Below are 15898 nucleotides of genomic sequence, written 5' to 3' on the forward strand. Positions count from 1 at the left end.
GATTTTAAAACTATAGTCTAAGATTCCTATAAAAAATAATAAGCTGGGCAGCCCTGGTGGCTCAGCGGTTTAGCGCCGCCTTCAGCCCAGGGTGTGATCCTGGAGACCCTGGATCGAGTCCCACATCAGGCTCCCTGCATGGAGCCTGCTTCTCCCTAGGCCTGTATCTCTGCCTCTCTGCCTCCCTCCCTCTCTCCCTCTCTCGCTCATGAATCAATAAATAAAATATTTTTTAAGCTTAGAAGACAGAGGTTAACACACTTTTGACGTGCAGTGAAGACATGGGATAACCATATGACCCAAGAAAGAAACTGAGAGATTACACAAAGATTTTCCACCTCAGGTACAATTACAAACCAAGATGACGGAGACCTGGAAAGAAACAAGAGTAAAGAAGAGAGGAAAGGAAGAAAAAAAAAAGAAAGGAAGAAGAGGGGAGGGAGGGGGATTCAGTAGTATCTATCTTTATAAACAATACCCAAAAGGAAATGGGAGTTGTACCCTGACAAGTCTCTAGCAAGCAAAGGATAAAAAGAAAAACTAAAACTATATCAAAATACCTACTATTACTAATTTGAAATATGTGGCATTTATTCATGCAACTAACATTTGAGCATCTACTATATGCTAAGTTTTGACAGAAACAAAGTGAATAAGGCAAAATGAAAATTTTTTTAAGATTTTATTTGAGAGCGAGCGAGCTTGCACATGAGTGCGGAGAGGCAGAGAGAGAGGGGGAAACAGACTCTCAGCTGAGGAGAAAGCCTGACTTGGGGCTCAATTCCAGGACCCTGAGATCATGACTGGAGCCAAAGGCAGACACTTAACCCACTGAGCCACCCAGGCACCACAGACAAAATGAATTCTTTATAGAATTTAGAATCAGTCACTGACATGCTGCCTTTATTTAATGTGTTTTTTCCTTTAAATGAAAGAAAAATATTACTAAGACATTTATAATTCTTGTGTCCTAATCTGATATTCTCACATCATCTGAAGTTTGTCAACCACAAAATTTTTAGAAACATAATGCTTGGGCAGCCCAGGTGGCTCAGCGGTTTAGCGCCGCCTTCAGCCCAGAGCCTGATCCTGGAGACCCGGGGTCCAGTCCCACATCGGGCATCCTGCATGAAGCCTGCTTCTCCCTCTGCCTGTGTCTCTGCCTCTCTCTCTGTGTCTCTCATGAATAAATAAACAAAATCTTTAAAAAAAAAAAAAAAAGAAAAGAAAAGAAAACAGAAATGTAATGCTTGAAGTTAGGTTGCAACTTCCTAAACACACTGTATTATTTCACAATTCTATGGCTTTTCTCGTGTTCTTCTCTACCTGGAATGCTTATCCATCTCCTATACAACTGTTCAAATTTCCATAATGATTACAGTGATGCTACAAAATGACCTGGGCAAAGGTAGGTACTTGCTTTTTTATATTCTCAAAGTACTTCCTCTATTACAGCAGATATACTTCTATATAATTGTTTGCATAGATTAATACAAACATATGCTGTCTACAAGACACATACTTTAAAATAAAAAAACAGGGATCCCTGGGTGGCTCAGCGGTTTGGTGCCTGCCTTTGGCCCAGGGCGCGATCCTGGAGTCCCGGGATCGAGTCCCGCATCGGGCTCCCGGCATGGAGCCTGCTTCTCCCTCTGCCTGTGTCTCTGCCTCTCTTTCTCTCTCTGTGTGTCTAAAATAAATAAGTAAATAAATAAATAAGGTCTTTAAAAAAATAAATAAAATTAAATCAAAAAGACAAGGAGGTTAAAAGGATGAAAAAGATGTATCATGCAAAGCAGTAACCAAAAGACAGCTGGAATAGCTACACTAATATCAGGCGAAAGACTTTTTTTTTTAAGATTTTATTTATTAAAAAAAAAAAGATTTTATTTATTTATTCAGGAGACACCCAGAGACATAGGCAGAGGGAGAAGCAGGCTCCCCATGGGTAGCCCGATGCAGGACTCCATCCCAGGACCCCAGGATCATGCTAAAGGGAGATGCTCAACCCCTGAACCACCCAGACGTGATCCAGGCAAAGGACTTAAATACAGAATGTGAAGAAAAGTACCAGGACAAATTAAAACAGACATTAATTACTGGCTACACTCTGAAATCACTGACTCCAGGACCCCAACCCCCAAGGACTCTAAATTTATTGGTGAGTGTGGTTAAGTCCCAGGCATCAGTATTTTTCAAATGGATTCCTCAGGTGATTCTAACATGCAGCTAGAAAGAGTTAATTAAATCACCTGACTATAATAAAGGTTGAAAACCACTAAAACTGGACACCTGGGTGGCTCAGCGGTTGATCATCTGCCATTGAATCAGGGAGTGATCCCCGGGTCCCAGGATCCAGTTCCACTTAGGGCTTCCTGCGTGGAGCCTGCTTTTCCCTCTGCCTAAGTTTGCCTCCCTCTCTCTCTCTCTCTCATGAATAAACAAAATCAGGAAAGGAAAAAGGAAAGGAAAGAAAAAAGGGAAGGGAAGGGAAGGAAAAAGGAAAGGAAACCACTAAAGGAAAAAAATAAGACCACTTCTTCAATTAGGGTATATGAAAGTCTAACAGTAGGGAACAAACCCTGGAGGCTTTTCCTGTCACACTACACAAAACTTTGCAGCTACAGGAAAAGAAATCTTAATTCAAAATGATTCAAGAAGAGAATTATTTCCAAGTCTGAGAAAGGCTAGGGTTGTCCTAAGCAATGACAATCAGGTAAAGGACTGTGTTCAAGAGATTCATCAACTGCACCTATGAAGTTTTATTTCTTTACTTTTAATATCCCACTAAAATAGTATACCTTCTATAATAATGCTTACACTAATAAAATTGGTACTTTTAAAAGTAAAAAAGCATAAATGAGTAGTAAAGTATGCTATAAACTGACTCAGAAGCCTAACTGTTCAAATTGTTGCTCAGTGTTCAGACCAAGACCATGATACGAAGGATCACATTACAATCCTAAAATCATACCTGAGGGGACAGACAGCACAGCGAGTGGTTAAGAGCTAGGGCACTGAAGCCAAATTTACCAAGTTTTAAATCCCTAAACATCATTAACTATCTCTATATGAAATGTTCCTCCAACACTTTAATACTGTTAGGTAAGTTACTTTACTTTTCTAAGACTTAGTTGCTTTATCTGTAAAGAGAAAATACTAACTGTAACAGAGTAGTTGTAAGGATTAAGAAGATTTCTTAAGATTTATAGAAGATTTCACTGTAGAGCCTGGCTCAACAATGACTGTAAAACTATTATTCATGGAATCTTAAAAATAAATAAATAAATAAAGGGACACCTGGGTGGCTCAGTGGTTGAGTGCCTGCCTTCCGCTCGGGGTGTGATCCTGGAGTTCCAGGATGGAGTCCCACATCAGGCTCCCTGCAAGGAGCCTGCTTCTCCCTCTGCCCATGTCTCTGACTCTCTGTTTCTCATGAATAAATAAAATCTTAAAAAATATATATTACTAATGGCACTTATGTAACCTAGAAAATTATGTTAGAGGGATGCCTGGGTGGCTCAGTTATTGAGCAGCTGCCTTCAGCCCAGGGTGTAATCCTGAAGTTCTGGGATGGAGTCCCACATTGGGCTCCCTGCATGGAGCCTGCCTCTCTCTGCCTGTGTCTCTGCCTCTCTCTGTGTGTGTCTCTCATGAATAAATAAACAAATAAATAAAATGTTTAAAAAAAGAGAGAAAATTATGTTAGAGACCATATATTCCAAAGATCCTCATTTTTGTATTTACATAATTAATTTTTGTTTCTAAAAAAGACAGAAATGGAGACGATAATGAAGGTTGAAAAGGGAGGTCCGAAATATGGGAAAATGGGCAGGAAATTGGATAGTTATCACCATAAATCAAACCAGATAAGCACAGAAGATAAAAGATTATAAAATGATAAGGCCATGAAGATGGAAAGAAAGACAAACCAGAAGATCACTCAAAATTTATAGGACCAAAAAAAAAAAAAAAATCTCTAAAATGAAGAATGTTATGGAATGTCTGGGTTCAGATGCAGACCCAAGTTAGCGCTACTAGAGATGGCTTCTTTCACGGTTTTAATAAACTACAGCTTGGCAGGCCTTTAATGGGAATATAAATTAAACTCTATTGTATTTCTTATTAGACAAATTCTCGGGCAGCCCGGGTGGCTCAGCGATTTAGCGCCACCTTCAGCCCAGGGTCTGATTCTGAGACCCAGGATGGAGTCCCACATCAGGCTCCCTGTGCGGGGCCTGCTTCTCCCTCTGCCTGTGTCTCTCATTAATAATAAATAAATAAAATCTTTAAAAACAAAACAAATTCTCCAATGTGTTACAATCTTGCTATATCCCCAAAACCCAAACACCAAAAGCAAGTTACAATTTGAAATAATTCATTCTGGGGGATCCCTGGATGGCTCAGCGGTTTAGCACCTGCCTTTGGCCCAGGACATGATCCTGGAGTCTTGAGATTGAGTCCTGCGTCGGGCTCCCTGCATGGGGCCTGCTTCTCCCTCTGCCTGTGTCTCTGCCCCTCTCTCTCTCTGTGTCCCTCATGAATAAATAAATAAAATCTTAAAAAAAAAAAAAAGAAAGAACTCATTCTAATTTTTTCCCTAAAATTTTTTTAAATATTTAAACATTGAGGAAATGGCAATTACATTTATTTGCAGAGTCAACTGTGAGGATGCTCAGGACAAAAGGAATAAAAATATCAAAATAAACTCTCTGACAAGTGCCTGGCTGACTGTCAATAGGCAGAGCATGAGACTGTTGATCTCAGAGTCCTGAGTTAAAGTTCCCATGTTGGCTTACTTAATTTACATAAATAAATAAAATTCCCTAACATATCCAGCATTCTAAGTGCCAAAGCTTTATAAACTAACTCTATGCACTTTGCCTGTGAAACTGACTAATGCTCAAAACACACAATTTCACCCTAGTAAGCAAGGTATTCTCTAGAATGTTCTCCCCCAACCCTCTGTTCCGAGTAACCTATTTTAAGTACTACATTCAATAAATATATTCTTTCCCATCTAAGTAGATGGCATCTCCATTTACCCAACCTTATCCTGACCAACAACTGAGGGCTCTACCTCCAAATGAGATCTTAAAACCAGCCCACCTGGGTGAGACTCTGAGGCCAGTATAACAGCATTATTACATTTTTCTTATCATTACTGTCAATTACTATGTCACTTGGTCCCCATCCCAGCCTTGCAGTATGACAATTAGGCAGAGGAAGCCATAGATATCCTTGAAAGAAATTACTTCAATGTAATGTCCTCACCCTGTTAACAGAAAAGCTTTTAGATTCACCTAAGAGTAACAGTTAAAGAATTGTGTATCGAATTAGATAAATATTGAGGAAACTACTACTGTATTATTTTCATGCACAGGACACTCTAGGCACTAAATCTGTATTATTCTAGTTCTAAAACAGTTCTCAAACCTGGAGACAATCATTCAATCCCTTCACTAGAACAGGGATCAGCACTCTTCCTGTGAAGGGGCAAACAAAACTGTAGCTCATGAAGGCCATATGTTCTCTGTCAAAATCACTTGCTTCTGACACTTTAGTGTGAAAGCAGCCCTAGACAATATGTAAACAAATTAGCATGGCTGTGCACCAATAAAACTTTATTTACAAAAACAATCAATGTGCCAGATTTGGCCTACAGCTACAGTTTGCTCACCCCTGCATTAGACTATCACAGACTAGGTCATAACTTCCAATTACATGCATTCTTTATTTTTTTAAAGATTTATTTATTTTAGAGAAAGTGCATGTGTGCAGGAGTGTGTGAGTGGGGGAGGGACATAGGAGGAGGGAGAGAAGTAGACACCTAACTGAGCACATAGTCCTACACAGGGCTCGATCTCATGACCCTGAAACCTGGACCTGAGCCAAAATTAAGAGTCTGTTGCTTAACCGACTGAGCTACCCAGGCACCCCTACATGCAATCATCTTACATACAGTATTACATCTAATGGGACGTGAAATCTGATTACTTCAAGTGTTAGCACTAACCAGTATGCCAATTACTTCCAACTAGCAATGGAAAGAATCTCATTCTCATATGTTGGGCAAATGTTTAAGAGTTCATGTAAGATTCAATTGTAAAAAAACATTTTAGAATAGAACACAATCCTATAATGAACTGGGAAACAACTATTCATTTCATAAACATTTATTCTTGCCTTCAAGGAGTTTATTCTCTTGGGGTGCTTAGGTGGCTCAGTCAGTTAAGCCTCTGATTCTTGATCTGGCTTAGATCATGATCTTAGGGGGTTGTTGAGATCAAGCCCTGAGTGGGCTCCACTCTGGGCATGGAGCCTGCTGAAAATCCACTTTCCCCCTTTCTGTGCCCCATCCCCCCTTCTCTAAAAAAAAAAACCCAAAATAAAAAAATGAAGTTTACAGTCTTGTAGGCTAGGCTGTGAGTGCAAAAGGTGTTTACAAGTACTGTTTTATAAAATCTACAAAGAGCTCATTGGGGTGAGGTGGCAAAGTGGTTATTTAACTTGAAGAAGCAGCAGGAAATATTTCACAGAGCACCTGATGCTTAAAGAGCAGATTAATGGTGGGTAGTACACTGAGCAGGCATGGGAAGATTGGGAGTCAATATTCAACTCAAGTAGGAGGATAAGGAAAAGGTATAAAGATATGCAATAATCTTTTGTATCTATAGAAATCTACAAGCAGTTCAGTATGACTAAAACAATAGCAACAATGATAGAAAACTGAAGCTGAATATAAAAGAGGATAAAGAAATAGACTCAAGATTTGGAACAAAGTAGAAAGTATGCCAGAGGTTAAAGAGTAAGATGGTTCCTCAGTTTCAGACAGGGTGTCTTGAGTGGATGATGGTAATATTCACTGTGAGAGGTAATTTATAATTAAAAGCAAATAAAGGAAGCAAAACAATTTTCCTTTTATAAAAAGCCTTAGAAGACTTCTTTTGAACTTTAAAAAAAATAACTGATATATAACATCATATTAGTTTCAGGTGAACAAATGATTCAGTATTTGTATATAATGCAAAATGATCACTCAACAAACCTAGTTAACATTCATCACCACACAGTTACAAATTTTTTTCTTCTGATGAGAGCTTTTCTCTTAGCAATTTTCCATTATACAAAACATCATTAAATATAGTCATCAAATTGTACATTATATCCCCATGACTTATTTATTTTATAATTGGAAGTTTGTACCTTTTGACCACCTTCATCCATTTTCACTTGATAGAAGACTACTTTTAAATATATATATTTTTGATTATTATTACCAAAGTAGTACATAATTAGTACAAGAAATGTGAAAAAGAAAAAAGAAAAACCTATAATCCTATCATTCAGAATATGATTAAGATAAACATATACAAATATAGGGGAGAAGGCATAGATAGAATATACACAAAGCAAAACTTTTACATTAAAAGGTCATGAAAATATACATCATTACAAAGTGCACATATTACTTGTCCATATAATTTTTTTTAAACCCAACGTATTGCTTCATTGTCTATCTTTGCCAGTAAACTATGACCTCCATAAAGGCAAGATCTTCTATTTTTCATTAATGTATCCACAGGGTATAAGTGTGCCTGGCACATAGTAGATAATCAATTACCGTTTGTTGAAAGAACAATTTTTTTTTAATTTATTTAAGATAGTCACACAGAGAAAGAGAGAGAGAGAGCCAGAGGGAGAAGCAGGCTCCATGCACCGGGAGCCTGACGTGGGATTCGATCCCAGGTCTCCAGGATCGCGCCCTGGGCCAAAGGCAGGCGCCAAACTGCTGCGCCACCCAGGGATCCCTTTTTTTTTTTTTTTTTAATTTTTTTTTAAATTTATTTAAGATAGTCACACAGAGAAAGAGAGAGAGAAAGAACAATTTTTAGATGAAGCCCCAGATTACTCTCTCAAGCAGTATTTAATACTATAAAAATTCTAACACAAAAAGAAAATAGAACACACACCGACACCTTTAATAATGGGATCTACCATACAGAAAAGCAAAACAAAACAAAAAATACCAAGGCATAACATAGTAAGATTATATACACTGGGGCACCTGGATGGCTCGGTCCATTAAGCATCTGCCTTTGGCTCAAGTCATGATCCCGGAGTCCTGGGATCAAGTTCCAAGTTATGCTCCCTGCTCAAAAGGGTTCTCAAGTAAATAAATATGATATTTTTTAAAATATCTTATTTACTTATTCATGAGACATAGAGAGGCAGAGACAACAGGCAGAGGGAGAAGCAGGCTCCATGCAGGGAGCCCGATATGGGACTCAATCCTGGGACTCCAGGATCACACCCTGGGCAGAAGGCAGGCGCTCAACCGCTGAGCCACCCAGGCATCCAATAAATACAATCTTTTTAAAAAGAGAAAGATTATATTCATCAGGAAGATAGCCAAAGAAATTTTCTTAAATACAGGAACACACACAAACATCTTCCTTGAATAGGAGTCAGGTTAAAATGTACTTTGGGTCTGAACTGTTCTTACTTTTCCACACTGCATGTGGTTGGTACATCTCACCATAAAATTGTCACAGAGATATTTTTAGGCTATTAATTTATAGGCTAGAATTCATAGACTATTACTACACTTGATAAAATCTCAGAGAAAAAAATTAGCCTCTGAATGGTGACTTTAAGTTAAGCTCAACTTAGCTACTTCTTACTAGATTAGAAAATCCTTAAAAAAAAGCTCAGGTTTTAATGTGTTTTTAAAAAATAATCCCCACAGCATTTACTGCACTTAGCATACAGCAGATATTCAATACACATATTAAGTAAATGAAGTAACTAATAAATGCTTAACTTTTAAACAGAGATTTTAAAACAGATAAATTTCAAGGGAAACGTCTTAGCAATTAAAAAATAAGTGAGTCAATTTGCACTAACAAGCCCAATTTTGCGAGAAAAATCCTCTGTCTTGGACAATACCAGCAAACTCCCTCCAGACCTCCACAACTTTTGGATACCTCAACTCTGTTAATATACCAAAAATTATGTAAAAGAAATACATTTCTCTCTTTCCTTCTAATAAATATCTAAAGACCATTTCTTTATTCAAAAAACAGAAGAGCCCAAACTGGACATTTTCAATTAAAACAGGTTCTGGTTCCTGCAATCTACCACTGTGGATCGACATAACTCTTGGCATGTGCACCAGTAAGATCTTTTGCTTAAAGCAACAGATGGTAGCTTCAGTTATGGTAAAGTCATCTTTCTACTTTGTAGAATTCACCTAAAAACAACTGTCACACAATTCAGTTAGCACCAGTAGGAGTTCCAGTCATAACTCCAGTTATATATGAAAGGTATACTCTTTTGTACTTGACATTTGACTGTAAGAGCTGTACATTGAATCATTTAAAAATGAGAAAAAAAAAACACGAAACTAAAAGTGCACTAGTAAAATAAAATCTTAAATATAATTCAAACTAAAAATTAATGAGTCAACTCATTTAATACCATATAAATAACTCAGTCAATCATAGTACCAACTAGGGGAATTGTAAGACATTATCCACACATACCTTATTAGACTGTTATTAGAGATAATTAACTTTTCAACCAATACCTATACAAAGACTACCTTTAAAGAATGAAAAAGTTCATTTTCCTCTTGAAAAAGAATGTCCTCTGAAGTAAAGGAAAGACACATGGGAGCCTTGGCTGTTGGTAATCTCACAAAGTCAATGTCCATTTTCACTTGTATCCGTACCTTCCATTCATCCAATTGTAGTCAAGAAGAAGATGGGGAGGTCCATGCATAGCATAGAACTAGGGGGGCAAAAGTAGATTGTGAGGGAGTGGGGATCAACCAACACCTTCAGGGGTGCCTGGCTGGCTCAGACAGTGGAGCAACTAACTCTTGGTTCAGGCCCCACCTTGGGTGTAGAGATTCCTTTGAAAAAAAAAATTTTTTTAAACACTTTAGCCGGCACACCCTTTTCCTATTCTAACTTAAATCAACAAGAAATCTAATTTTTTTTCTTGATGGTTTCAGCACACAGGTGGACTCTGAAAAGAATGGCCTGAATAGCACCAATGGGTTGCTACATACACTTGAAATCAATCTCTGCACCTGGGTTTTCTTCTCTACAAAATAAAGTCAAAATGGACATAGTACTCCTTTCTTTCTGGTCACAAAACTCAGTGATAGTCTCTAAAGCACAAGTTTCCAAACTAACACCCTCAGTATTTCAGTAACTTTTTTAACAACAGCAGGAGGCAAAGAAACACTAAGAGCTTCACTTATCAAGTTGTTAGTAGCAACTTGAAAAACTGATCTACCTTAGCTGAAAAAAAAGTTTTTACTTCATTCTTAAATAATCACAATTACTTACTTACCTACAGAATGCATATTATGGTTAGGCAATATGAACAACTTCTCAAACCTTGAAATCAAACTGGACACTGCTATTCTTATTTCCTATTTCTCACTGATTTTCATGCAGCATTTACATTTCGTCACAGTAACCCTACCAAAACCCAACTTCACAAAGGTACATCACCCAAAGGAACTTAGCACAATCTAAGGTTCAAATCAGGAACTGTGTAAAGCTAGTAGTTTTCCTGGCAACCAAGAGATGTCAAGTCCTGCTATCTGTTCCTTGAACATTTAAACAACCACATAGCACCTCTGTAAGTTGGTGGCAATACCTTGAAGTATCTTAGTGTAGTGTAGAAAACATGGCCCTGTGGCTAGGTATAATTTTGTGGCTTTGGACTCAGATCTAGGTTAGAAATCAGATTTTAGGGGTGCTGGGTGGCTCAGTTGGTTAAGCATCTGACTCTTGATTTCAGCTTAGGTCTTGATCTCAGGGTCTCAGGATGAGGCCCAACTTAAGCTCCATGCTCAGCAGGGATTCTCTCCCTCTGCCCCTACCCTCCCCCCCACACCCAAGCAAGCACTCTTGAGCTCTCTCCCTTCCTCTAAAATAAATAAATCTTTTAAAAAATCAGATTTTACCAATAACTATATATCATCTTGGGCACTGGGCAACTAAAGCAATCTCTTAAACCTTAGTTTCTATGCCTGCCAAAAAGAATTAATAGTACCAACCTCAAAGAACAAAGAATGAAATGATGTTTGTACATAGTAAATGCTCAATATATCACTCAAACTTAAATTTAATAATTTCCTCTCTAGGGGATGAAAGAAGAATTCTAAGCTAAAGCCACAATGCCAAATAAAAACTTACCAACAAATTTTTAGGGAAATGATCATAAAGTGCTCAAACAAGGAATATAGAGAACTACAGTTTCCTCCAAAGGATGCCATAATATTGCTATACCTATGACAAAAAGTGAATAGGTAAAAGGTTTTAAACAGTTTAACTCACAAGAATATACTTTCAAAAGCACCTCTGGGACACCTGGGTGGCTCAGTGGTTGAGTGTCTACCTTTGGCTCAAGTTGTGATCCCCAATCTTGGGACAGAGTCTCTTGGGACAGAGTCCCGCATCAGGCTCCCCATAGGGAGCCTGCTTCTCCGTGTCTCTCATGAATAAATAAATAAAATTAAAAAAAAAAAAAGCACATTTTAATGGATAATCACACTAGGAAAAACCAAAAGTTTTATAAATTAAGATTTTTTAAGCAGCATTAAGAACTGCCTTTTTAAAATGCTCATTTATATAGAGCAAAACTCAACTGACTATAACAAAGATTTTTCCCAAAGAGCATAATAGCTAAATATAATACCTCTGCTCATACCCCTATTCTCACATGTTAAAAATTTAACATCTTTAATAAAATTTGTAATACAAGAATACTGCAAGAGCTTGGTTTATGAAAGGATTTTTGAAATATTTCATTTGATCCTCAGATATTATCTCTATTTACTCAAGAGACAAGGTCTATAGAAATTAAATAATTTGCTCTACAACTTATATAATACTGTTCTGTGCTAAAACTCATGTCTCGTGTCTCTTAACTCTTTTTTTTTTTTTAATCTTAACTCTTTCTAGTACACAACTCCTTTCCAAAAAGATTCAGTTCAAATTTTGTTAGTTGGACTAGAATTGCTTCATCCAACTGTTACAAGTTAACCATCATCAAAGGCCTGAAAATCTTTTCCCAGCACAGTAATGGCATTTCACCTGCACAGACTTTTCATTTGACAAGTATGTTGAACTGTATAACATTACTTAATAATTATTCTTAGATCACATTATGTGAAGATCCATTATTATAGATGCAAATGCCAATTATGGATGCTTTACCAATGGTAATGCACTGGCTGAGCCCCCTGGTATAATCTCTCTGCCCAGAATATTTCTCAGTTTTCACTTAGCTGGTGGCCATTGCTCAACTCTAGATAGAGAGGTAACAAGAACTATTAAACTGACCTTGATATTTTTTCTTCTATAACAAGCCAAATGCAACAGCAGAAATACTTAACAGGAATGGAAGACAAGAAAACTTGTATACCACCCAGAATACAATGCCATCACAGGTCTATACCTGCCTTTCAACTTGGTCCCAGCAAATTCCAATTCGCCAGCAATCCTTTTCCCCAAATTTCTCTCAGATACGTATATTAGTATAGTGACTTCATAGTGACTACTACTATAAAACTTGAATGTAAATGCAATTTGGTAATAAAATAACTATACTGGGAAGCTTAACTTTTAAAGAAATGCTGCAGGAAGTCTTTATTTAATGTAATTTATCACTCCTATTTTACACGACATTAAAAAACTACTCTTTTAGGGACGCCTGGGTGGCTTAGTGGTTGGGTGCCTCCCTTCCACCTAGGGCGTGATCCTGGAGTCCCGGGATCAAAACTGCTTCCGGCTCCCTGCATAGAGCCTGCTTCTCTCTATGCCTGTGTCTCTCCCTCTATCTCTCTACGTCTCTCATGAATAAATAAATAAAATCTTTTAAAAAGAAAAAAACTACTCTTTTGGAGGGGCCTCGGTGGCTCAGTTGGTTAAATGTCTGCCTTAGGCTCAGGTCATGCTCCCCGGGGGAATGAGATAGGGATAGAGCCCCATCCTCCTCAACAGGGAGCCTGCTCTCCCTTTCTCTCTCTCTCTCTCTCTCTCTCTCTCTCTCTCTCTCTCTCGGCCCCTCCGTCTGCTTGTGCACGTACTCTTTCTCTCAAATTAATAATAAAAACTACCATTTCATATGCCACAGTTTGTTAAGGGCAGAAAGAGATCTGGGCTATAGATAAAAAATACAGGCCTGTACAGTAAGTGCTGTATTAATCTGAGTCTTTGATAGCCACAACATCATCTTCACTATAGCTAATATTTTGAAAACTTCACACCTGGAGCCCTTCTAGCAATGTAAATACATTCTGTTAAACTTCTTCACTTCCACGGAGAATTGAAAAAGCAACCTTGTTTTCTTAGAAAGGAAACAGCTATCTGTCTTATACAAAAACTACGTTAGCAACCTAATACGAACCAAAAAAAAAAAAAAAATCTATTTAGGAAACGTCTCTTCTCCAGCTAAGGGCTGTTCCCAGATAAAGGCAATGCTCAGACACAGGGGGTAAAAACACACACACACAAAAACCCCAGAAAAACAAAAGGCCTTCTCTAAGAGAAGAAATATGCCAGGAAAGGAGAGGCATGGATGAGGAATAAATAAGGGGTGAAATGTACGCGATCAGTGTAAGGGGAGGCAGCAGGCACAGCGCTGAGATGCTCCGGCGAAAGAACCAGCAGCAGCAGCAGCAGCAGCAGGAGCAGCAGCAGCAGCAGCAGCAGGAAGTTTCAATGGGGCCGGGCAGAGCATGCGCCCTGCACCCGCGCGGTGGCCTTATGTGGAAGGAGCACCACTTGCGAACACCAATAATAGACCAGCAGCACCAGAGAGAGAAACATGAGCAACAAGCACCTTCTTCAACTGTTTCCCCCTCCGTCTGAGCCCCTCCTCCAGCCTACATACTAACCACCCCACCCCACCCTGCAAATGGGAGGACGACTTCTTCCCCTAAGCCTCGCTGCCACGATGAAGGGGGAAGGGATTAGAAAAGTGGGGAGATGCTTTTCTATTATTTGGGGGGAGGTGGGGAGAAGGAGGAGGAAAACTATGGGGGAGGAAAAATTAACCCTGTAGCCTCCAAAGTGGAGAAGCTGAACCGACTTCGACCCCCAAAGCAAGAATGGAGGAGGACCCCCCCACCCGCTCCCATGAGGGAGGAGCAAACCTCCCTACTCCGAGGAAGGAGTTTTGGGGGTTAAACCGGCCCTCGAGGGGAAGGGAAGAGAGACGCGAGCGACTCTCTCGGGGGAGTTCCCACTAGAGGGAGGGAGGGCTGAAGTGTCCGCTGGCCCCCGCCCACCCAGGTGGAGGGAGAGAAAGGGGCGCCCCGAGAAGACGAGCCCAGCCTCCCCCGAGATGGTGGGGAGGATGGTGGGAGGAGGGGAAGAAGCAAGGGAGGGGAGGAGGAGAAAAGCGCAAAGCTGGCCGGAACCTGCGCTCCCCTTCCCCCGCCACCCAGGGGGAGAAGGGGTGGAGGACCGGCCCCTGCGGCCGGGAAACAGTCCCAGGGGCGGCCGGCCAGCACAATGACCGCTCCACGCCCCCAGCCCACACCTAAGCCGCGACGCCCCCACCTCCGCTCGGCGCCGGGCCCAGCGGCCCTAGGGGGTCTCTGCCCCGCCTCCCCGCTGCCCAAGACCCTGGGGGCTGGGCGGAGAAGCCGGGCCGGCCGGAGCTGCGCCTCGGGGGGAGGACAGAGCCGCGGAGGCCCGGGATGTCCGTGAAGAGCAGGGGGAAGGAGCGTGCCAGGGCCGCTTCCCGCCGGGCGTTCGGGCCCCTCGCTTACCTTCTCCACTGCCGACGTCCGGCGGCGGCGCCTGCAGCACCCGCTCCAGCTCGGGAAACGGCAACTCGGGCAGGTCGAGCAGCGGCCCGTAGCGCTCCAAGAAGGAGCAGACTACGGCGAAGTTGGGGCACGAACCCGGGCAGCCCGGAGGAGCCATCGCGGCCGCCGCTGCTGCCGCCGCCGCCATTTTGAACTGGAGGATGGAGGAGGAGGCGATGGGGGCGGTGGAGGGAGTTGGGTTCCGAGGAATGGCAGAGCAGCCTTGCGGACAACAGGAGGCGCTAGTGAGTGAGCTCCCCCGTGGATCCGAGCGCCTCCGGCACGGCGCCGCGATCCCACAATACAACGGCTGCTCGGAGCAGTCGAGAACCGAGTCAGACTGGGGAAAGAGAGGCCCTCTGTGCCTTTCACTTTCCGCCCTCTTTCCGCCCCCCTTTCCCTCCCTCCACTTCGCCCCTCCCACCTTGGGTTTGCCACTGCCTCGTGTGACAGGGGGAATGAAAACAAGGGAAGCGGGGCCGGGAGGAGGACTGGAAGCTGAGGAGGCGGGACTTCTTAGGAACAGTGGCCAATAGGCGTGGAGGGGGCGTGGCTTCGGGCGACGACTAGCTGAAAGGCGCTTTCGGGGCGGGGCGAGTGGGGGGAGCGCTCCGCGGAGAGGGCCCGAACCGCCAGAGGTGAGAGGTAAAGCGCGGAGCCGTTTGGGATCGCAACTCTCCTGAAGAGAGGACTTTGGGTGAGTTTGGGGGGGGTTGAGGGGGGGAACCTCCGGGATCTGAAACAGGGCCACAAGCTCTTGGGGGAAGTTGAGGAGCGTGAATAAGAAGCAGAACAAGGAGAGAAAAGAGAAAAAAAGGAACAAACCCTACCACGATTCTGAGAGAAGTTTGGAAACGGGAAAGGTAGAGAGGTGCCTTTAATTGGGGGTTGGGAGAGGACCTTTGTGAGGAGAAGTGCCTGCGGAGCATTTGCTGAGGGCTACTGCTGTCTCCTGGGGTACAAGAATCACAATTGTGCTGGAAAAGAGGGTCTGAGGGCTCGCGGGACAGGAGGCCGAGGAGACGGCTCTGCGAGTATCACCTGTCTGAGGAGTTGGGG

At 41.6% G+C, this 15898-nt stretch overlaps 2 protein-coding genes across 4 annotated transcripts in view; one reads left to right on the forward strand and one right to left on the reverse strand.

Moving 5' to 3' along the window:
* Window positions 1-15341, reverse strand: part of RSF1 (remodeling and spacing factor 1) — a 152750-nt gene extending 137409 nt beyond the window's left edge. For both annotated transcript variants that reach the window (XM_026010426.2, XM_026010425.2), the window contains exon 1: window positions 14801-15341. In XM_026010426.2, the coding sequence (XP_025866211.1) occupies window positions 14801-14987 (187 nt within the window). In that variant the 5' untranslated portion in view covers window positions 14988-15341. The remainder of the gene's footprint in view (window positions 1-14800) is intronic.
* Window positions 15342-15377: 36 nt separating this feature from the next.
* The window catches only part of AAMDC (adipogenesis associated Mth938 domain containing), a 36471-nt gene continuing 35950 nt past the window's right edge, over window positions 15378-15898 (forward strand). Inside the window, exon 1 of one of the 2 annotated variants that reach the window (XM_026010423.2) lies at window positions 15378-15536. The gene's annotated coding sequence lies outside the window, so the exon portion shown is untranslated. Of the gene's footprint in view, window positions 15537-15590; window positions 15703-15898 lie in introns of those variants that run through there. The other variant, XM_026010424.2, reaches the window with a different exon arrangement.

The sequence above is a fragment of the Vulpes vulpes genome, chromosome 11, assembly GCF_048418805.1.
Source record: "Vulpes vulpes isolate BD-2025 chromosome 11, VulVul3, whole genome shotgun sequence".
In the NCBI taxonomy this organism is placed as follows: domain Eukaryota; kingdom Metazoa; phylum Chordata; class Mammalia; order Carnivora; family Canidae; genus Vulpes; species Vulpes vulpes.